Raw genomic sequence first — 23,058 nt, 5'->3', positions numbered from 1 at the left:
AATAGCGGACTCGACAGGTCGCGTCTATGCCTTCTACAACGCTGTTCGGTTTCCGGGTTCCTCTGATTGGCCACTAAGCCCACGTGACCCTACGCTAGCACGCCCCCCTTATCGCCGGCAGTTATATTTCGTATAGCATCGCGTCCCGCTCTGAGCCTTACGAGATACTTCCATCTCCTGTGATACCTAATGTATCTCCCACGAACAAAAAACACATGCACCCCACCTGTATGGGGCCCCGCCCCTTATGGTGGTACCACCCATATAACCATGACTCTGGTCATGAAACACCCTTCCTCTATTTTCGTCCCAGCGTACTGGATGCTTGCACCATACGAGCTAGCGGAATGAAAAGATTAAGGAAGATTAATAATGTTGAGGGCTTACCGGAGGATTGTGTTTCCCTGGATTCTCCGGAGCTTGTTTCGACGACGCAGACCTATGCTGGTGGTTCCTCGGCTGACGGCGACGGACCGAGGGGCAGCGTACAAGGTTTGGCTAACGGGTCGGCTTGTACAAAGGTGAGGTCTGTGTCAGTAGGCGTCGATGTCGGTGTTGGTCGTGCTGTGGAGTATGTTTTGGCACCAGGGCCGGGGCGGCTTGGCGATCGTTCCACTGTAGTGGGCGATGTCTTGGCGATCCTGGAACATGCTGTTGACGCTAATGCTACTGCTACTGCTAATGCTAATGCTACTGCTGCTTCTTCTGCTAACGCTGATGTTGACGCTGGAATGTCTAATAATCCCCGCCGCGGGATTCCGCTTTTCCCTCCTCTTGCCACCTTCATTGATGAAGGTCAGTCGGTGGTGGGTGTGGGGGGGTTCGCTGAGCTCTATTTACCTTTTTTGCGGGTGAAGGGGCTGACGACGGGGTGCAGCCCGGGGGTACCTTGGCTAAGTAGCCAGGTAGCTTCTTTTTTGTGCCCAGGCGGGGATGAACGACGTTCCGCCCGGCCGTTGCTTGATAGCATGTCGGCTCGGAGGGTGGCAGTATGGACGAATGAGTGGTATACTGCTGCAGGATGGCATTTAGCGGCGGCCAGTGTTGTGGCTCAGCTGGCTACTTTCCTATCCAAGATGGCGTCGGGTTGTAGGTCTTTGGGTCCAACCGACACTATGAACGTGATTCATGTTTGTGGTGTTATAGAGATCTTGACTCAGTCGCAAGCTATAACTGCGGGGAGGATTCGGATGCTATCGACTTTGGTTGTTAGGCATCTTTGGTTGGAGCAGTCTCCTCTTGGGGAAGAGGATAGGTTTTCTCTCCTCACGACTCCTTTTTCCACAGATAGTCTTTTTGGGCGTTCTGTGGAGGCGCAGGCGGTTTTTGATTCGGGTCCTACACCGCCTCACGCTGTGCAGCCAGGGGTGGGAGCACGGTCTCGTCAACGACTGTGGCGAGATCCTCGACAGGCGGCCATGTTTCCCCCGCCAGTGGTGCCCTGGTTGGAGAATCGACAGGGTTTCGCAAGGCCGACAGTCTTGGCGGCCGAGGGATCGGCCATTTTGGGTGATTTCGGGGTTGGTAAACCACCCCGTCGTCATTTTGCCGCGAGCAGCCCGCTCCCCGTTCAGTCCTCTCTCTGGTATCCCCAGAAGCGGGGCTTTGAGCGTTCTCCTTTGGCTGCGGGCCGCGAACCTTCTTTGAAGCGTATGCGGCCCCATTCTTCACTTCTCATGGAGACAGGGGCTGACACCCAGTTGATGGCTGAGCCTGGGTCTGTCCGTGAGAATGTTCCGTCGTCGCGTGGTTCCTACACCGCAGGTTGTGGGTGGGTGGAACCTGGTGTTGCAGCTGCCACTAGCTCCAGTGGTCAGCAGGGGGACTCGGTGCCTCTTCTGTTGAATGCTCAGCAGGGGTTACCCCGGCTTCGCCCTCGCCAGGCGGGGTATCGCGCTGTTGCCTCCCACTCCCGTCAAACCGGCAGTGGTCTGCAAAGGAGAGGCTGGCGTGATTTGAGTGGTAGCAATATCACTGCAGGGCTTCGGCGTGTAGGAGCCCATGGGGTCCTCAGGCCTTGCGTGTCTGGCTGCGGAACGGCTCCTCAGCGTGTGCTGGAGGGGTTTTCAGGGGGTGAGTGTGTGTCCACAAGTTTGATGACCGCTTCTCCCGTATCAAACCGGCCCTTTCTGTCGGGGTCCCCCCTTGGGTGCTTTGCACGACGGGGGGGACCGGGCCAATTATCTGCTGTTCCTTGCGGCCCAGCGTCAGTTGACGGCGGGGGCGCTGTGGGATTATATTCACATATGGCGACGGGAATGTCCCTTGAATCGGTGGATGAGGAGAACGTTAGAGGCGGGGCTGGTTTTGCAGTTTGCGCGGCCCCATCCTCCGTTCTCAGGTTTGGTGCCGACCCTATTGTTAGGGTCGGGCGCGGTGACAGCCCTGGCCGACGAGATTCAATCTCTGTTGGCGAAGCAGGCCGTCGTTGTGGTCCCGAGAGAGGACGCAATGTCAGGCGTCTACTCCCGTTATTTTCTGGTGCCCAAGAAAACTGGGGGGGGTCAGACCTATACTGAATCTGTCCATGTTCAATCGGTTGATTGTAGTGAGACCGTTCAGGATGTTGACTGTCCGACTCCTTCTGCTTGCTGTCAGGAGGGGGGACTGGTTCACCTCCATAGACCTGAAGGATGCGTATTTTCACATACCCATTTTCCCTCCTCACAGGAAGTTCCTACGGTTCCTGTTTCAGGGCGTAGCGTACGAGTACCACAGAATGCCGTTCGGTTATTCTCTGGCTCCCCGCACATTCACCAAGTGCGTGGCGGCTGCTCTGGGGCCTTTACGTCGTCGGGGGATACGAGTTCTGTTCTATCTCGACGACATTCTGCTCCTCAGCCGTTCAGAGGAGGTTGCCAGGTCTCATACTCGACTGGTGGTGGAATTCCTCACCAGCCTGGGTTTTGCTGTGAATTGGAAGAAGAGTACCCCTCTTCCCAGTCAACAGGTGGAGTACTTGGGCTTGACATTGAGGTCGAAGCCCATGCTTGCGACCCTCTCGGAGCAGCGTCGGGGGGCTCTCCATCACGCGCTCGGGGGTTTCCGTCTGGGAGGGACGGTTACGGCGCTGCAGGTGATGCGTCTGCTGGGCCTTATGTCGGCGGCCCACACGGTGGTTCCTCTTGGCCTCCTCTTTATGAGGCGGATACAGAGGTGGTTTCTCTCTTTGAGAATAGATCCGGTGTGGGGCAAAGGGAGACGGTTGACGGTTCCTTTGTCGATATGGGGGGATCTCGCCCACTGGGGGAGGCTGGGTATCCTCTCCGCTGGGGTCCCCATGGGCAGCAGTGGCTCCCACGTCACGGTTTTCACCGACGCCTCTCTCACAGGTTGGGGAGGGGCGTTTCGGACCCACGCAGTGGGGGGCAGCTGGACGGGTCATGCCGACCCAGCTGTCCTGCATATCAATGTGTTGGAGTTGAAGGCGGTCCTCCTGGTCCTCAAACGGCTCGGCCACCTGGTGGTAGGCGAACATGTTTTGATCAGGACGGACAATGTGACGGCGGCGGCGTATATCAACAGGCAGGGTGGGACTCGTTCCGCCCGCCTGCTCCGGGTGGCGCGCGAACTGTTGCTATGGGCATCCCGCAGGCTGCGCAGTCTGCGGGCGCTCCACGTTCCTGGTACGGAAAATGTGGCGGCGGATATAATGTCTCGGGGCGGTCCTCGTCGCGACGAGTGGGAACTCCGCCCCGACATAGTCAGACAGATCTGGGATCGGTTCGGGGAGGCCTCGGTAGATCTGTTTGCGTGCCGACGTTCTCACAAGTGCCCCTTGTGGTTCTCGCTCAGTCGAGCGGATCATCCCCCCTTGGGGGTGGATGCCTTCTCGACCTTTCCGTGGCCGCCCGGTCTTCTGTACGCCTTCCCTCCTGTACAGCTGTTGAGTCAGCTGTTGGAGCGGATACGGAGGGAGCGCAGGACGGTGATCCTGGTCGCGCCGGACCGGGGCACGTCAGTGTGGTTCCCGGTCTTAATCCAGCTTCTGGTCGCTCCTCCTTGGGTCATTCCGTGGTCAGCGACGGCCCTCTCGCAGCACAACGGAGTGCTTGTTCAGCCTCCGGTGTTGGGTCAACGCCTGGTGGTGTGGCTGGTGGGAGGGTGAGTCTGGAGAGGATGGATCCCGCAGTGGTTGATACCATCCGGTGTGCGCATGCTCCCTCCACTGTCGCGGTTTACGCGGGCAGGTGGCGTGCGTTCCAAGAATGGTGTAAGGGGGGGGGCTGGGACCCAGTCTCCTGCCCCCTGGATGCTGTTCTGGGTTATCTCCAGTCTCTCCTTGATAGTCTGTCGGCTTCGACAGTGAGGGTATATACAGCAGCTATATCCTCCTATCATGAGGGATTTGAGGGGGATGTCTTGTTCAGCCACCCTCTTGTGAAGCGTTTCCTGCTTGGCGCTCGACGCGTTAAGCCGGTGCAACGCTCCTTGGCTCCGACTTGGGATCTTCAATTGGTCCTCGGTCGGTTGTCCTTGGCCCCGTTTGAGCCGCTCGAGCAGGCACCGTTGGGACGGCTGTCTTTCAAGACCGCGTTCCTACTGGCTGTCACTTCCGCTAAACGCGTGGGTGAGCTCTGTGCTCTCTCGGTACGTCCAGAGTGCCTGTCTTTTCGGACCGATTGCGGTGCCACTCTGCGACCTAATCCTGCTTTCGTGCCTAAGAATATCCGGAGTTCCTTCCGCTCCCGGGATATTGTGGTTCAGGCTTTTCGTCCTCCTCCTCACACTAGTGAGTTAGATGCGGGCCTTCACCTGTCATGTCCAGTCCGTGCTTTGGGGTTTTACCTCAGCCGTACTCAGGACTTCAGGGTTACCGCCCAGCTTTTTGTCTGTTACGGTGGGGCTCGTGCTGGTAAGGCACTGTCGAAGCAGCGCCTGTCCCATTGGTTGTGCGAGGGTATTGCCCTCTGCTACACGTTGGCTGGGCAGGATCCCCCTGGGGGCGTCAGGGCGCACTCCACTCGTGGGGTGGCTGCCTCTGCCGCTCTCCTGGGTGGGGCCTCGGTGGAGGACATCTGTGCTGCAGCTTCATGGTCCTCACCGGGCCCCTTTGTAAGGTTTTACCTCATGGACATGACCGGGGGTTCTGTCTCCCAGGCGGTTCTGGGGTCTGTGGCCTTTCCTGCTTCCCGTCCTTTGGTCGGGTAGCAGGAGTGTATGGGTATGGGCCGCTGTGTGTTGAGTCACACGTGGTTCCGCCTGTACGGTGTGTTCAAGGGGTTCTGGCTCCCTCTTGTTCGCATTCAGGTGGAGTTGACTGCGCCCCCCCTTCGTTAGGAAGGATGGGGTGACAGGGCTCCCCGCACCCCTTGATGTGGGCTTACGGGTCCTCAGGGGGTACATCTGTCGGGTCTCGCGCCCGCTCTTCCCCATTATCTCGTAAGGCTCAGAGCGGGACGCGATGCTATACGAAATATAACGATAGGTTATGTAGATAACCTAGTTATATTAGTATAGGCTAAGCGTCCCGCTCTGCGCGCCCTGAGTTCCCTCTTGAGGGGTCTTTTCCCGGGACGGGTTTTTGGCGAGGAAGGGTGTTTCATGACCAGAGTCATGGTTATATGGGTGGTACCACCATAAGGGGCGGGGCCCCATACAGGTGGGGTGCATGTGTTTTTTGTTCGTGGGAGATACATTAGGTATCACAGGAGATGGAAGTATCTCGTAAGGCTCAGAGCGGGACGCTTAGCCTATACTAATATAACTAGGTTATCTACATAACCTATCGTTATCGCTTACGCCCATGCATGCGCATGAGCCGCGAAAAGCCCCTTCAATGACAGAGCTCTCATATTTGCGAATGCATAAACTATATCTTAAATTATGGCTATGTGTCTAATATGGCCGTCGCTTATCAATGACTTGTTTTGTTTACATCAGGGTGAACGCTGTTGCATTCGCAAATATGAGAGCCAGCAATACGCAGCTCCAGTTAACCTAATTTATACCGTAACGAATCATTAAAAAAATATACCGTTAACTGGAATATGTTGTTTCTTTACACATATGTTGGATTATGTAATTGGTTTGTCATGACAAACCAATAAAAAATTGCTACTTTACATCAGGAGTATTGCACTGTGCGGGATTGATTGATTGAAAACTTTATTAACAGATTGCAGAATGGGTACAGTACAGCTCAATACATACAATTGTTATGGGTATGCAGACCAGAGAAAGACTTTCGTCTTGTTTACATCAGGGTCCCCCATTTTCAATTCATCATAACATAATATGACACACACGACATACAGATAGACAGTACTGCTACATGGGTAGGGGGGGACACTGTACACTGTACATTGGAATACTGACAAAGCCATACTTGGTAATTTACTGTACAACTGGGTTAGGACATTTGTGGGGGCCAGTTTCAAATTGCAGTCTCCCGTAGGCGTTCTTTGAGAGTGTTTTTGAAAGTGGGTAGTGATTTACAGCTTTGGGTAGGGCGTTCCTGCGGGCAGATCCGCGATGCGTTTATTTAAACTGTATTTAACAGATTGCAGAATGGGTACAGTACAGTACAGCTCAATACACACAATTGTTAAGGGGATGCAGACCAGAGAAAGACTTCCGTCTTGTTTACATCAGGGTCCACCATTTTCAATTCATCATAAATGTACAGTTCCCTCCCCCTTGTATATATATATATATATATATATATATATATATATATATATATATATATATATATATATATATATATAAAGGCCACTTTAAATTAGTATTAGCAACAGTAACAGTGTATTGCACTACTATTACTACTACTGTTAACTGCTAACTGTTACCCGTTATTGCACAAATGTATTGTTACCTGCTACCTGTTATTGCACAATTTTATTGCACAAATTTTTTGTATTGGATTCTATTATATGTTGTACCAATTGCACATCGTTGCGGGCAAGACCACCCGCATTTCATTGTATATCCGTTTGCCGTGACAAATAAAACTCTTGACTTGACTTGACTTGACTTGATATTTACTGTATGTCACAAATGTAACAGTACTGCATTGAGTATGTCATAAATGTCATTATGAATTGAAAATGGGGGACCCTGATGTAAACAAGACGAAAGTCTTTCTCTGGTCTGTATCCCCTTAACAATTGTGTGTATTGAGCTGTACTGTACTGTAACCATTCTGCAATCTGTTAATAACATTTTCAATCAATCAATCAAACCCGCACAGTGCAATACTCCAATTCAGCCATTGGCAATTCAGCCATTGGGTGGGTGACGCTGCTGAGCGGGCCTGTGACGGTCTCGTGACCCAAATTCCTGAGGGGCCTGACAGCGCGGGGCCTGACATTGGATTATCGACGAAACCTTACTTGGTCCCAAGAAGAGGGTCTCGTGTATTATTGGGTTAGGACATTTACTGTACATTGGAGGGGGTTGGGTTAGGATCTGATCGTTACACTGACACTATGTCTATTTGTATTAATTTGTTTTTTCTTGATTTGGAGTAGTGGAAATATCTTTAATAATATTTGGAACAGGATCCCACCAGAAATGTACCTCTCATGCTGGGATGTAATTGGACCCCTATTACTTAATATGATTTTATACTCAATCAAGGAGGGGAATTTCCATAAGATCGACAATATTGCACTCATAACAGTCCTCCTTAAAAAAGACAAAGACCCCACCGATTGCGGTAGTTATAGACCCTTGAGCCTCCTCGGAACCGATATCAAGCTGTATTCCAAGGTATTAGCCATCAGACTTCAAAAGCATATGACGTCTTTAGTTCATCCTGATCAGACTGGCTTCATAAGAGGCCGCTTGATCACGGATAATATAAGACGGTTATTACATGTGCTAGATGCCAGCAAGGATGACACCCCACCTATAGCGATGCTGTCCCTGGATGCGATGAAAGCCTTTGATAGGTTGGAATGGTCTTATTTATGGGCAGTACTAGAAAGGATGGGGTTAGGAAAAGGATTCATTGATATGATAAAAGTATTATACAAAGACCCATCGGCCATGATTACAACAGGTATAATCACCTCCGAAATCTTCCCGGTATCGCGCTCTTCCAGACAGGGTTGCCCTCTTAGTCCCGGACAATTCGCTTTATCATTAGAGCCTTTAGCACAATATATAAGACAATCCCAATCCATAGAACCAATCGCAATTAAGGGCACACAACATCATATTAGTTTATATGCGGACGACGTAATATTGTTCATGCAAAACCCTAACACCTCAATGCCTCATCTTCTCAAGTTGATTGATGACTTTGGCATCTTGGCACCCGCAGGGGCCACTTAATGCCCCTGCAAAGAATATACTCCTTCCAGAAAAAATACCAATGGTTAAACACTTCAGATGTTTAGGAGTTGAGGTATTCCCTACTATAAGCCACACGGTGAAGTACAATTACATAAAATTCCAAGATAAGATCAAATACGACTTTGACAGGTGGTCCAAACTTAAAAACTCAGTACAGGCACGAGTATCAATAGTTAAGATGTTTTACCTAGAATCAACTTCATTAGCTCAATGTTACCATTACCCCCTCCTGATGGTTACTGGAAAAAATGACACTCCACCGCATATACATTTATTTGGAATAACAAACCTCCATGAATAAAAAGATCCACCGCACAGAGAAACAAAGCCGACGGAGGTTTGGCATTTCCAGACTTTTACCACTATTTTAAAGCATACTCTTTAAGACCACTGACAACCTGGTTTGACTCCAAAGCATCTGTATCCTGGAGAAACTTAGAAGAAAATATAGTAGCACCACATAGACTGCAGGACATAGTATACACCATATTATCAATTAAGCAATGCAAATAGAAATTTGGCCCCCTTATTACACATGTGATCCGGATATGGCGTGAAACACAAAAAAATAATTCTAACCAACATAAATGGCATAGTCATACTCCCCTATTCAATAACAATTACAGTACGTCCAAAACTCTGCTGCGAGGGTCCTCACGCGCACCAAACCCTGGCAGCACATCACCCCCACCCTGCAAAAACTCCACTGGCTCCCCATCAACTACCGAATCGGGTTAACCCTTTCACTGCCATGCGACAGCGGGTTAACCCTTTCACTGCCACACTACAGCGGGTTAACCCTTTCACTGCCACGTTACAGCGGGTTAACCCTTTCACTGCCACACTACAGCGGGTTAACCCTTTCACTGCCAAGCGAAAGCGGGTTAACCCTTTCACTGCCACACTACAGCGGGTTAACCCTTTCACTGCCATGCGACAGCCTGTTAACCCTTTCACTGCCACGCTACAGCGGGTTAACCCTTTCACTGCCACACTACAGCGGGTTAACCCTTTCACTGCCACGCTACAGCGGGTTAACCCTTTCACTGCCATGCGACAGCGGGTTAACCCTTTCACTGCCATGCGACAGCTGGTTAACCCTTTCACTGCCACAGTACAGCGGGTTAACCCTTTCACTGCCACGCTACAGCGGGTTAACCCTTTCACTGCCACGCTACAGCGGGTTAACCCTTTCACAGCCACGCTACAGCGGGTTCTGTATCGTATTAGCTCTCGCTCGGCGTCACTCTCTGCACTGTCCTCGCACACGTGCACACGCACTGAATAAAGACCACAATGTACCTTTAATCCCAATATTTGTCTGACCACACCCCTATCAGCTTACCCATATAAGCAGGGGTGGGGCCACCCACTCGCCTCCTTCTCGCTTTCACCACAAGGAAGTGCCTCGGTAGATCCCCACACTTGAAGTGATGTGATGGTAGGAGAAGAGTTGGAAAACAAGGATACGTTGACATCATATCTTTATTTTCTCTCTCACTATTTTCGAGAAAATACGGCGATATTGTCTTCGTACTGGAGTGTCTGGAAGATGATGATCATTCTAAAAATCCTCCACCGGTTTTCGTATTGGGAGTTCGCGCCGCTACATGCTTTTCCAACTGCAGTCCTTGCTGTGTGCTGGTTGCGGTAAAGGCACAGCTGGGCTGTAGGACGCGCCGCTGTTGTGAGAAGCGGTGGGTTCCTGGGTTGGTGAGTTATGTTTTGCTGGCAGGCTCCACTTGTCTGTTAGTGCTATGGGGGCTAATTGACAATGTTTATGAAAACCGGCCCCAGGCTAGGGTCCTTTGTTCAGCCTCTTAGGCGACAGAAGACCTTGGTCTGAAGCCCATTATAGTTTTAACTAGTGGGCCGCGACCATTAATACTGGTGATCCCTGTGTTTTCTGGACCAGTGGATATCTCTCTCTGTCACCGTGTAGCCCCTTCTTTCATATCCAAATGAGAGTATTCCTTCACGAGGAGATATGGGCATAGATGTTCGATAGCGGAAGATCTGTGTTCAAAGTCAGCTACACAGGCCAGTTGGGTATTGTGCTGGCTCCGTCGGGTGTGGTAAAATCACCGTTGTAAAACTGTGTTAACATCTTGTTTCTCTTTTCTCTTAAAAAATGAGGAGGGTTTCAGAACGGCGGCCTGTCTGGGTGAGTGTTATATCATTGTGTACAAGTTCAGGTGATAGCTGCTTAGCTTACGGTTAGCCAGTCAGCTGTTAGCTGCGGCGTTAGCCTGCTGTGATCACTGCGTGGCCTACATAGGTTGGGCCTACTCTTAGCCAGTCAGCTGTTAGCTGCGGCGCTAGCCTGCTGTGATCACTAGGAAACGTTAGCTTGCTGCTATCGGCCAAGGCCCAGCGCGGGGTAGCTCCGGCTCCTCGCGCGCCGCCGCGAGCTCCCCTCTGGTCGCGTGCGCCGTTCGCTCAGAACTGACACGTTCAGCCGAACGCACAATTGGAGGGGGGCTCCCCACCCTCCAGAACATTTACAACAAGCGTTGCAAGGGCAAGGCTAAGAGAATCTTTAAAGACTCCAGTCACCCGAACAACTGCCTCTTTGAACTGCTGCGGTTAGGCAAGCGATACCGGAGTCTCAAGGCGAGCACAGAAAGACTCAGAAGAAGCTTCTATCCCCAGGCCATCAGGCTGCTAAACGAACAATGAATGAACACTACACAACAACAACCACCAAACGCACATAGCACACACATCCACACGCACACACTCACTTAAACAAACACACTGTAGCACCCACTCCACACACTTTATAGCACACACCCACTTTAAACAAACACACTGTAGCACCCACTCCCCACACTTTATATTTATTGATGAAGGATTGCACTACAACTCGTACACCTTACTGTAAATTGTACCTAAATTGTACCTCATCCCATTTCTGCTTTGCACTAGATAGTACTGTACATTAGTACACTGCATAGTATTGTATATTATATGGTAACTCAGAACATTGTACATATGTCTATACCGAACACTGTGACCTCATTTTCTTCTTCTAAATTACATGCTATACTATGTTTGATACTATCTTGTCTAGCACAGTCTCTGGAGCGTAACAGTAAGAAGCATTTTGTATGAAAGTATTCTGTACTTCTGTATGACAACTATTAAAGAAACTTGAACTTGAAACACTGTAGCACCCACTCCCCACACTTTATATTTATTGATGAAGGATTGCACTACAACTCGTACACCTTACTGTAAATTGTACCTAAATTGTACCTCATCCCATTTCTGCTTTGCACTATATAGTACTGTACATTAGTACACTGCATAGTATTGTATATTATATGGTAACTCAGTTACGTCTATTCTGCATCGAACATTGTACATATGTCTATACTGAACACTGTGACCTCATTTTCTACTTCTAAATTACATGCTATACTATGTTATTTGATACTATCTTGTCTAGCACAGTCTCTGGAGCGTAACAGTAAGAAGCATTTTGTATGAAAGTATTCTGTACTTCTGTATGACAACTATTAAAGAAACTTGAAACTCCTCCCCCTTCCTCCCCCTCCTGGCTCCTCCTCCCCCTCCTGGCTCCTCCTCCCCCTCCTGGCTCCTCCTCCCCCTTCCTCCCCTAACCTTAACCAACTCCGAAACAGCGCCTAAACTTAACCCTAACCTTAACCAACTCCGAAACAGCGCCTAAACTTAACCCTAATCTTAACCAACTCCGAAACAGCGCCTAAACTTAACCGGCGAAAGAATGCACGTTAAAAAATAAAAATAAAAAATAAATTGAAGGGATTTGAACTTGTCAGCAACACACCACAGGATCCACAGCAAGGCGGCGAACCAGTTGAGCTAGCCGTCGATGTTGAAAGAGGGGGAATTACAGCTACATAATGCTGCCGCGGCAGAGCTCCGGGCGTGGCTAGACGCAAGTTGGTTGCCTTAAATAATTACGCTGCCGGCGTGGGTACATTCAGGACGCAGTAGTCAGCTGTATAGGTGAGACTGGTGCACCATGCAAACCACAGACACATACTGGACTGGATTCTGGATTCTGGATTCTGGATTCTAGCCTATTGGAGCAAAAATAAAGTCTTGTGTTTGAGGCTGTAAACAGATGTTTTAGACAAGCAAGGGATTCATATTTTGTTAGTTCTCATCAAGAAAGTCAAAGTAATCAACATAACCTTTACATTTAGCTGTGAAAGTTAATGGGGAACTAGGCCCAATTTCCAAATTCATACATGTTATTCCTCTGGTTTAAGATAGTCCAAAATGTGTGGAAGAACAACTATCTCCCAAATCCAAAAACGAGAGGGCTAAAAGTCAAACGCCTTTCATCCTAGAATAAAGTCTAAATCTGCTCCACAGTGATTGAGAAACAGGGTAAATGTGAATTGAGAGCACCCAGCAGAGTATATGGATACTACTGTCATGGGAATATTATCATCTCATTATAGATCTGTGTTGAAATACATATTCTGTCATACATATTGGACTAGTTTAATATAGGTCAACTAGCGGAGCTCAAAGACACTCTGGGGACAGTCTGGCTGATGTTCTTAAAACAACCTCAAGGGCCGGGAGGACAGATAGACATTTCCAAGTAAATCACATCTTGTTCTTTTCTTGTTTAATCTTGACTCCAGTTTGTCTCAGGGACGAGAAACCCTCAGACCTATCTTCTGTTTTTTATCTTCTCTTCTATTAAATCTATGTTTACCTGTTTGGTCATCTTAATGTACGTCATGACATGTTCAGTGATGTGTTTAATTGTACGTCTGAACAGGGTTCTGTCTCACGTCCTGGTCAGACGCTTGTGTCCACTTGGTCTCTGATTAGTAACTGAGCACTTTCACTGTGATCACAGTGAATAAATCTATGTTCATTTTTTACAACTCGACTCAATCAGAATTACTCAGCTTCAGTTTATTCTCTTAGAGTAATTGCCATGACAATACATACATGATACCAGATGTGCTTCAATACCGTTGGGTCCTACACTTGCCTCCTGCCTCTTTGAACTGCTGCGGTCAGGCAAGCGATACCGGAGTCTCATGGCAAGCACAGAGAGACTCAGAAGAAGCTTCTATCCTCAGGCCATCACGATGCTAAATGACAATAACACTATGTAACAACCATCAAATGCACCCACAGCACACACATCCACACGCACACTTTAAAGGGGTTATGCACTGCTATTCCTAGCACTATTTGGGCAACTTTACACACTTCCTGTGAGTCTATGTAACACATCTGTAATTTTTATTCCAAAAATAATCATTGTTTTATATTTCTAATCTTGTACTCAAAACCAGCATTTTTCAGCCTCATGAAAGCAGGCTATTATTGGCTTGGCTCCACCCATTCTGGCAGAATGCTTTGAGTGACAGCCACCCACCAAATAGCTCCGCCCATCTCCCCGTCAGAGATTAGGTTTCAGGTTACATACAAATATGGTATGTCATAAATATAGAGATGTAGCAGTACTGTCTATCTATATATATATAAAATGTTACCATGAATTGAAATTGGGGGACCCTGATGTAAACAAGACGAAAGTCTTTCTCTGGTCTCCATCATAGCAGTACTGAGCAGTACTGTAGCAATACAAATATGGTATGTCATAAATATAGAGATGTAGCAGTACTGTCTATCTATATATATGTTACCACTATTTGTAAAAGCCACAACCACGTTACCATATTTGTAATAATGTAAATCATTGTGTCGTTGTACATATTGTGTATACACCGTTAGAAGCTAACATAGCTTAGCTTGGTAGCTATTGTGCTAACAACATATCCCGACGTCCGGCTCGCTGGCCGGCATGCACGCCCGACACAAAATGGTTATCTCCTCTCTGTACACCCCCGTCCCCACGGGTACCCTGCCGGGGAGCCCATGGACGCGACAACGGCGGCAGCCGTAGGGTGCTCGAGCCCGCCGTAACGCTAGTGGTACACAATAGCTATGAGCTAACTAACGCTACGGCCGCCGCTGTTGTCGCGTCCACAAGCTCCCCGGCAGGACACCCGCGAGAACGGGGGCACACAAGGAGGAGAGAACCACCCCAAATCGAGCACTCATGCCGGCCGACAAGCCGGACACCGCGGTTGTTGTTAGCACAATAGTAGCCCACTGTGATGCACCGAGTGGGCCACCATTGATCAACATGCAGCAATGTGTAGCTTGCATGATGCGTGTGCAGTGCTTTGCCACACAGGTCTGAGAAGAGGACCTGCACATGATAGCAACCGGGAGCGTCGCGGAGCATTCAGCCTGCTGGCTACCTAGATCCACTTCAACCAGCCGAGCGTCGGGAGCTCCAGCAGCTTGTCGATGTGCTAATAGCCTGGAGCCAGCTACCGTTAGCTTGCAGAGGCTATTAGCACACCGACAAGCTGTGTAGCCAGCAGGCTGAATGCTCCGCGACGCTGGTTGAAGTGGATATAGGTAGCCAGCAGGCTGAATGCTCAACGACGCTCCCGGTTGCTAACGCCGGCCCCGGCTGGTGCTAAGTAGCTAGCGATCGCTCCCGAGTCCCGAGAGCTAACGCCGGTCTGTCTGTCGAAGACCGAGGGAACCGCATCAGGCTTCAGCTGATTAGTGATCTTCTGGACAAACCTTCCACCCTGCAGGTAGCAAGAATGGAGGCGGGCATTACTAAAACCACAGAGCCAATCACATCACCGTGCGCTATAAACAGCGCCCTGTGACGTGCACCAGGTCGTCAAATCAACATGACCTGATTTACTAGAGGCAAAGAGGGGATGGGCTGTAGCTGAGGAATTCGCCAATATAGTATTTAGGCCCAAAAACACATTGATACGAACTCCTATTACTATAATACAATGCTAGAGACTGAAAAATGACATTTATAATGCATAGCACCTTTAAACAAACAACTCACTGCAGCACCCACTTTAGAACACCTACATCTCTCTCTCTCTCCTATGCAAGGCTAGGGCCTTCTTTGTAGGATTAGGGGTCAGGTTGCCCAGGGCGACCTGCGGCGTCTCAACATTGATAAGCCTAGAGCCTGGTAGAAAAACAACCTTGACAGATTTACAGGGAATCACATCCAAGGATGGCCTGCGTTCCTTAAGATAACAAATCCACATAAAAGGAGTGTGTTTCCTTTCATCATCACCAGTTATTGCAGCGGAGAGAGAGAACAGAGTGAGGTGAGACCGTATGATTAATTGTCCTACAACTTTTAAGTGACTTTCATTCTGTTAGAATCCTCTGTTAGTTAATTAATCAAATTTCATTTTCAATTATAATTTTGTCTTCCAACGATTATGAAAACAAGATAATCAATTGTGAAACAATTGTGGAAATCCACTGTTCAAAAGGAAATCCACTGTTCAAAAGGCACGTTTTGTTTTTTTCTTAATCTTCAATACATGCATGATGTTTCCAAAGTCAATGACTAATCATGTTAAAAATAATCAGCAATCACTGGCTTCATCATCTGTTGGTACTGTATATGAGTGTGAACCCATATATTTCATGCTGTGTTGTGTGCTGTTTTCAGAGTATGAAGTCTGTTGTGCTGTCAGCTGTGTGCCTGTGGGGAGCGCTGTGCCTCAATTGGCTACCGTCTGTAGGTAAGTCACTGCCTCATTACCCACCATGATACTATCTGAACTGTCCTGAATGCTGCTGTAAATCATTAAGGATACCCTGTCCCCCCTATAAAATACAGAAATGTGTCTATGTGGGTCTCAGAGGGTTAGTTAGTAACATTAGCTACTGTCAGAAGTGCACTACACACTAAGTTAAGGTGAAATGCATATTGATTTAATTAGCCTAAATCAAAGTTGGCATTTTGTTCATGTTGAGATGCTCGTGTCTCGTCAGTAGGCTACACAACACTCACACATGCTGGTTTTAACTATGGGGAGTCAGTCACCCAGCCAGCCAGCCAGCCAGCCAGCCAGCCAGCCACTCACTCACTCACTCACTCACTCACTCACTCACTCACTCACTCACTCACTCACTCACTCACTCACTCACTCACTCACTCACTCACTCACTCACTCACTCCACAGGAGAAACAGATCAAGATGAGAGTCAGTATCTGGACTTACTACATGGTGACCAGGTAACTGTACAACCCAAGGTTCTACAGTTACCTGGCCACCATGTAGTAAGTCAGATCAAGTGCCATTTTCAAATGTTTTTGTTAATCAGTGTGCCATCAAACAAAACCTCTGAGCTACAGAGGAAGCCTCCTTAATATAGTCTCTGTTAGTGAATTGCTTTATACATTTCACAATGCAATGAGCAATGTGACAGCTTGTTTGTGTTTGCTTGCTTCCCACACCTGGACATGGCACGTTTGATTGATTCAACCATGTCTGCCTTAAATGTTTTCTTGTGTTTGGTCTCAATATCACGTTTTCAAGACATAAAGTACACACATCACGGTCCTTCTGAAACACAAAGCCCCTCTTCTGTTGACGAGGGCTGGAATGCCTTTAGTTTTCTTAGCTAACGGGCCTGCCATTGTCTACCGAGCCCACTCAGTCAACGTTATTTCTTCCCCACCCCAATTTGGTGAAATTCTGCCCCAACTCTGCTCTCTGATTGGCTCTGACTCTCTTTTTTTGATATATCAATAAAGGTAATTTGGCATGCAGATGAGAGGGCAGTTCAACATTTCCAAAAAAGGTTTTTCTCTTGCACATTTATTGCTAGTGGGCCATTGGTGAAGCTACTGTGTCAATGGTGGCACGCATGCCTAAGCTTGCCAAACTAAATAATATCACGAGAGACAGAGAAATACCTGAACTCACACTTATGGAATGAAATGTTACTTTTCTTTAAATGTTTCCTCTATTCACTGGTATTTATTCATCTATTTATTTATTTATTTATTCATTTCCAAGCAACATCCACTACAGAAGACAGCGTTAATTGGGTTTATATTATATGCATCATAGTTGAACGTTTAAACTGATGTTAATAGCTGTGTGTTTGTGCATTGACCAATAGTTCAATCAATAATTTCTTTACTGACTGCATGATTTCTTTTACAGTATCAGATCACCAATACCGACTGGTCGATGGGGAGAACTCCTGCTCTGGGAGAGTGGAGGTCTACTATGAGCACCAGTGGGGGACAGTGTGTGATGATGGATGGGGCATGGAGGACGCTGCGGTGGTGTGTAGACAGCAGGACTGTGGTGAAGCCCTGTCTGCCCCAGTCAAGGCCCACTTTGGCGAGGGCAGTGGCCCTATCTGGATGGATGAGGTTGCCTGTACAGGCGACGAGATGTCTTTAAAACAGTGTGATCATCTAGGGTTTGGCACTCATGACTGTGATCATGCTGCAGATGCTGGTGTGGTCTGCACAAGTAAGAATTTGTACTTTTCTTAAAAACTTTCCTCTATACACTGGTATTTATTCATCTGTCTTTTAATTTTTGTTCAAGGAACATCCACTACAGTCTGCATTAAGGGGAGACACTACAGGTGAATAGGGTAAACAAATTAACTAATAGATATCACAATGAAAATTCCCCAGTTGATTACTTATATTAAGACAAGACTTTTTTGTATTACAAGTTTTCTGAAATTGTATGTTTAAATATGCAAATGAGGCATTATCTACTTAAATATGCACTAATTTGCATATAATTCCAGGACAGAAATCTGAACATTGGATAAAGCCATTTTCAAAATTATAGTTTCATTTTGTTGACATATTAGAACCAAAGGTTATTACAGAGGGGATTTTGGATATCTCTTTTTATCACTCCATAAATCAGAAAATACTCCATTCAGTCCATTTTTATGGTAAAATTCCATATTTCGCCATGTTTTTAGGAATAAAATGTGATATAAATCAGGGTATGAATGCGATATCAACAAACCCTTCTGTAAATACCTTCAGAACATAGATATGAATAGAACTGGAAGGTTTGGTGTATGTATGTGAGTGCTACTGAAGTGGAGATTTCTGGCTCAGAGTATGAGGAAAAACTCTTAAAACTCATTTTTGGGAAAACGCCTTCAAAGTTCTGTATTGTAAAATGCCATACTTTTTTTTTTTGAAACAGATATTTACAAACACAATATCTAATCAAACCATTAGTAATAGACAACCTAAACACATGCCTGATAACTGAATAATAATAATAATGATGTTATTGAACTGAACAGAACTACACACAGGCTACAAACAGTGTAGTACAGTGTAGTACCCCCTAATAGGCAAAAAATATTTAAATAGATATCACTATGAAACTTTCCCAGTTTGTTATGTACATATAAACTAAGAAAAAATATATTGCAAGTTTTCTGAAATGTATGTTTATATATGCAAATGAGGCACTTCCCCATTAAATATGTGCACATTTATGGATGCAATAAGGCAAAATGAAGTAAAATAAACAACTAAATGTGTGTTATTGACGTTTTATTGTCATTAGTTTCATAGAGGACATGTTTAGGAAGCAAAATATAACAAAATCTCAAAATCAACAAAAAAAGTATATTTGCCTATTCACCTGCAGTGTCTCGCCTTAATTGGGTTTATAGTATGTCTAACAGGTAATATTTCCTAAACGGTACTTGAAACAGTATTCATTACTGAGTTTGTGCACCATAGTTGAAGGGTTATAGTGATGTTAATAGCTGTGTTATTTATAAGACAATAGTTAGTTTTCAATCATTTCTTTACTGACTGGATGATTTCTTTTACACTGTCAGCCATCCAATACCGACTGGTCGATGGGGAGAACTCCTGCGCTGGCAGAGTGGAGGTCTACTATGATGGCCAATGGGGGACAGTGTGTGATGATAGATGGGGCATGGAGCACGCTGAGGTGGTGTGTAGACAGCTGGGATGTGGTGAAGCCCTGTCTGCCCCAGTCGAGGCCAGCTTTGGCGAGGGCAGTGGCCCGATCTGGATGGATGAGGTTGCCTGTACAGGCCACGAGATGTCTTTAAAACAGTGTTATCATCCAGGGTTTGGCATTCATGACTGTACTCATGGTGAAGATGCTGGTGTGGTCTGCACAAGTAAGAATTTGTACTTTTCTTAAAAACTGTCCTCTATACACTGGTATTTATTCGTCTATCTTTTAATTTTTGTTCAAGGAACATCCACTACAGTCTGCATTAATTGGGTTTATATTATATGTCTAACAGGTAATATTTCCTAAACGGTACTTGAAACAGTATTCATTACTGAGTTTGTGCACCATAGTTGAAGGTTTATAGTGATGTTAATATAGCTGTGTTATTTATAAGACAATAGTTAGTTATCAATAATTTCTTTACTGACTGCATGATTTCTTTCATCAGATGTACGACTGGTCGATGGGGAGAACTCCTGCTCTGGCAGAGTGGAGGTCTACAATGATGACCAGTGGGGGACAGTGTGTGATGATAGATGGGGCATGGAGGAAGCTGAGGTGGTGTGTAGACAGCTGGGCTGTGGTGAAGCCCTGTTTGCCCCAGTCAAGGCCCACTTTGGCGAGGGCAGTGGCCCTATCTGGATGGATGAGGTTGCCTGTACAGGCGACGAGTTGTCTTTAAAACAGTGTTATCATCCAGGGTTTGGCATTCAGGACTGTGATCATGCTGAAGATGCTGGTGTGGTCTGCACAAGTAAGAATTTGTACTTTTCTTAAAAACGTTCCTCTATACACTGGTATTTATTCATCTATCTTTTAATTTTTGTTCAAGGAACATCCACTACAGTCTGCATTAATTGGGTTTATAGTATATGTCTAACAGGTAATATTTCCTAAACGGTACTTGAAACAGTATTCATTACTGAGTTTGTGCACCATAGTTGAAGGTTTATAGTGATGTTAATATAGCTGTGTTATTTATAAGACAATAGTTAGTTATCAATAATTTCTTTACTGACTGCATGATTTCTTTTACAGTGTCAGCCATCCAATACCGACTGGTCGATGGGGAGAACTCCTGCGCTGGCAGAGTCGAGGTCTACTATGAGGACCAGTGGGGGACAGTGTGTGATGATTACTGGGACATGAAGGACGCTGAGGTGGTGTGTAGACAGCTGGGATGTGGTGAAGCCCTGTCTGCCCCAGTCAGGGCCCACTTTGGCGAGGGCAGTGGCCCTATCTGGATGGATGAGGTTGCCTGTATAGGCGACGAGTTGTCTTTAGAACAGTGTGATCATCCAGGGTTTGGCACTCAGGACTGTGTTCATGGTGAAGATGCTGGTGTGTTCTGCTCAGGTAAGAATTTGTACTTTTCTTAAAAACTTTCCTTATTCATCTATCTTTAAAAGAAAATGTAAGGAACATCCACTACAGTCTGCATTAATTGGGTTTATATTATATGTCTAACAGGTAATAATTCCTGAATGGTACCTGAAACAGTATTCATTACTGAGTTTGTGCACCATAGTTGAAGGTTTATAGTGATGTTAATAGCTGTGTTATAACACAATAGTTATCAATCATTTCTTTACTGACTGCATGATTTCTTTTACACTGTCAGATATCGACTTGGAGAGTCTGCATTCTTAAGTAACTTTCCAAAAAAAGAAATTATACAACACGCTGCGATACATTTTTCTCCAGGAGAAGCACCCATACTCTTTCTTTCTGGTTTGGTATGTTTCAACAACATGGGTAGCCTTATCTTTATGCAAATCTATGTTAATTTACTTTATTGTGAATTATGAAATACATATTATGGCCACATGGTTGCTTCTGATGGATTTGCAAAAATAAATTAAATGCGTTTCTTGACATTTCGACATAGGTATGAATGTATAATTTCTACAATGATTGGAGCAATGGTTGTGGAGTATTGTGTAGTTATATTTCGTATTGGCATGGAGTCCCGCTCTTAAGCCATACCGAGATACCTCATCTCATGTACCTATTGTACTCCATCAACGAATAAAACCAAAATACACCCACCACCTGCCAGGCCCCGCCCCTTTAGTGGCGTACTATAAAGTACTAGGCGTGGTCACCACTCACTCTTCCTCTATTTTGGTTTCCATTCATCCACCTCCTTGTATTCGTATTTGTGACGTTTGTTTTTTACTACCTAAATGTTTACCGTTTACTCTGAGCGATCTGTAGTGCTGAGTGTCCCTCTGGATAAATAAAGGATTTCTATTCTGTTCTATTAATCATTTTGTTCTTTCCTCTCTAGGATGAATCTGGTCTACAGGACTGACCGTCTGCTAGATACCGGATCTGCTCAGTTCATTATGCAGATCCAGAGCTTCATCAGGAGACTCAGGAAACCCCATCTGTTTCCTGGTGGGAACTTTTACAGTCTCTCTCTCTCTCTCTCTCTCTCTCTCTCTCTCTCTCTCTCTCTCTCTCTCTCTCTCTCTCTCTCTCTCTCTCTCTCTCTCTCTCTCTCTCTCTCTCTCTCTCTCTCTCTCTCTCTCTCTCTCTCTCTCTTTCTCTATACATCTCCCTCTCAAATTCAACTTCAAATTATGTTTATTGGCATGACAGATGAAAAACACATGTTGCCAAAACAGTACATAAAATGATTAACATTGACAAATCTTGGGACAATCAAGGACAGGGATTTATGTTTATTCAAATATATTCACCTCTTACTATGTTTATTGGACAATGTTATCTGTAATGTAGCCTATTCATTTTTGTAGACGCTTATTGGTTGCTTTTTGATGCTACGTCATGTTCCTTTCCTATAAAACGTCTGTACCATCATTGTGAGCCAATCTTTTGTTGGTCTGTAACTAAGTGCTTCCCATATCTGGTAAATAAACAGTTCTCACTTCATGACAGAATCCTGGATTAAGGTGTCTTTCCTGTCTCAACTCACCTTAACTATACTCACTATAAGGGCAAACTACCTTACATGTTTTATGTTTTCTAATACAAGTTCAAACAAGCACTGCATTGTCAGAATCAGATGCTATAGGTAGCATGACATCAAAAGCATAAAATATCAGGAATCTTTACACAATGATGAACCACAAATAAAATGATATCTTAGTTGCAGTTTTTTCCTCTTCATCTTCTTCCTCCTCTTGATGAACTGATGAATTCTGAGGACATCCTGGTCACAATTTTATGTCTGCACTTTCTACATTGCTCTTGATCTGACAATTCCATGAGCCGGGGAAGTTCAACCAATATTTGTGAACACGAGCTCGTCTCCAATGTGTGACGTCACTAAGTATAACGTTTGGAGCTGCTCCATAGACAATGGATGGGAGACTGACTTTGTAGACATTATATGGCTATTTTGAACACATCTATGAATTGGTTTTAAACTTTTAATGTACACATGATAACATTTCAAGAAATGTTAGAGGATGTAAATAGTTGTTAATCAGGGACATTAGATTACATTAGATTTGATTAAATTCAAATGTATTTTCATCATACAGCACAAGTAGGCTACAGTACGACAAAAAGAGGTTGGCATCTAACCTGAGTGCATGGCTATCATACAGTGTTATGTGTAGACTATAGGCAGATAGTTATGAATACAGTGTAAAGCAGCTGTAGGCAGTGAAGGCAGTAAATAGGTATAAACTAAGTATAGGCAACAGAGTTTGTACAGTAGGCTATGGGCAACAGAACCTAGAGTATAATTAATGGGGTTCAGTGTTTATATGGTATGGAGGTGGGGCTGTCACTGTGGTTCAGAGCGCTGTGTGTCTGCATGACAAATAAAGACTTCTTCTTCTAGTGCCTCCCCTCAGTGATTGGGGTGAGAGGTGCCCTTGACAATAATGCCTTTTTGAATCTTTTAGATCACTTC

The 23,058-nt window shown here is 46.0% G+C and overlaps 1 protein-coding gene across 1 annotated transcript; it reads left to right on the top strand.

The window, feature by feature from the left end:
* Window positions 1-17,329: 17,329 nt before the first annotated feature.
* Window positions 17,330-21,464, top strand: LOC311234776 (scavenger receptor cysteine-rich domain-containing protein DMBT1-like; the record flags this gene model as incomplete). The annotated part of the gene is made up of 5 exons (XM_084322020.1): window positions 17,330-17,663; window positions 19,021-19,236; window positions 19,618-19,923; window positions 20,208-20,525; window positions 21,460-21,464. The coding sequence occupies 5 exons, from the start codon at window positions 17,330-17,332 to the stop codon at window positions 21,462-21,464; spliced, it is 1,179 nt and encodes a 392-aa protein (XP_084178146.1).
* Window positions 21,465-23,058: the final 1,594 nt, after the last annotated feature.

The sequence above is a fragment of the Notolepis coatsorum genome, assembly GCF_963971535.1.
Source record: "Notolepis coatsorum genome assembly, chromosome: 9".
Classification (NCBI taxonomy): domain Eukaryota; kingdom Metazoa; phylum Chordata; class Actinopteri; order Aulopiformes; family Paralepididae; genus Notolepis; species Notolepis coatsorum.
The sequence above is the reverse complement of the archived record's forward strand: the minus strand, read 5'-3'. Positions and strand labels throughout refer to the sequence as shown.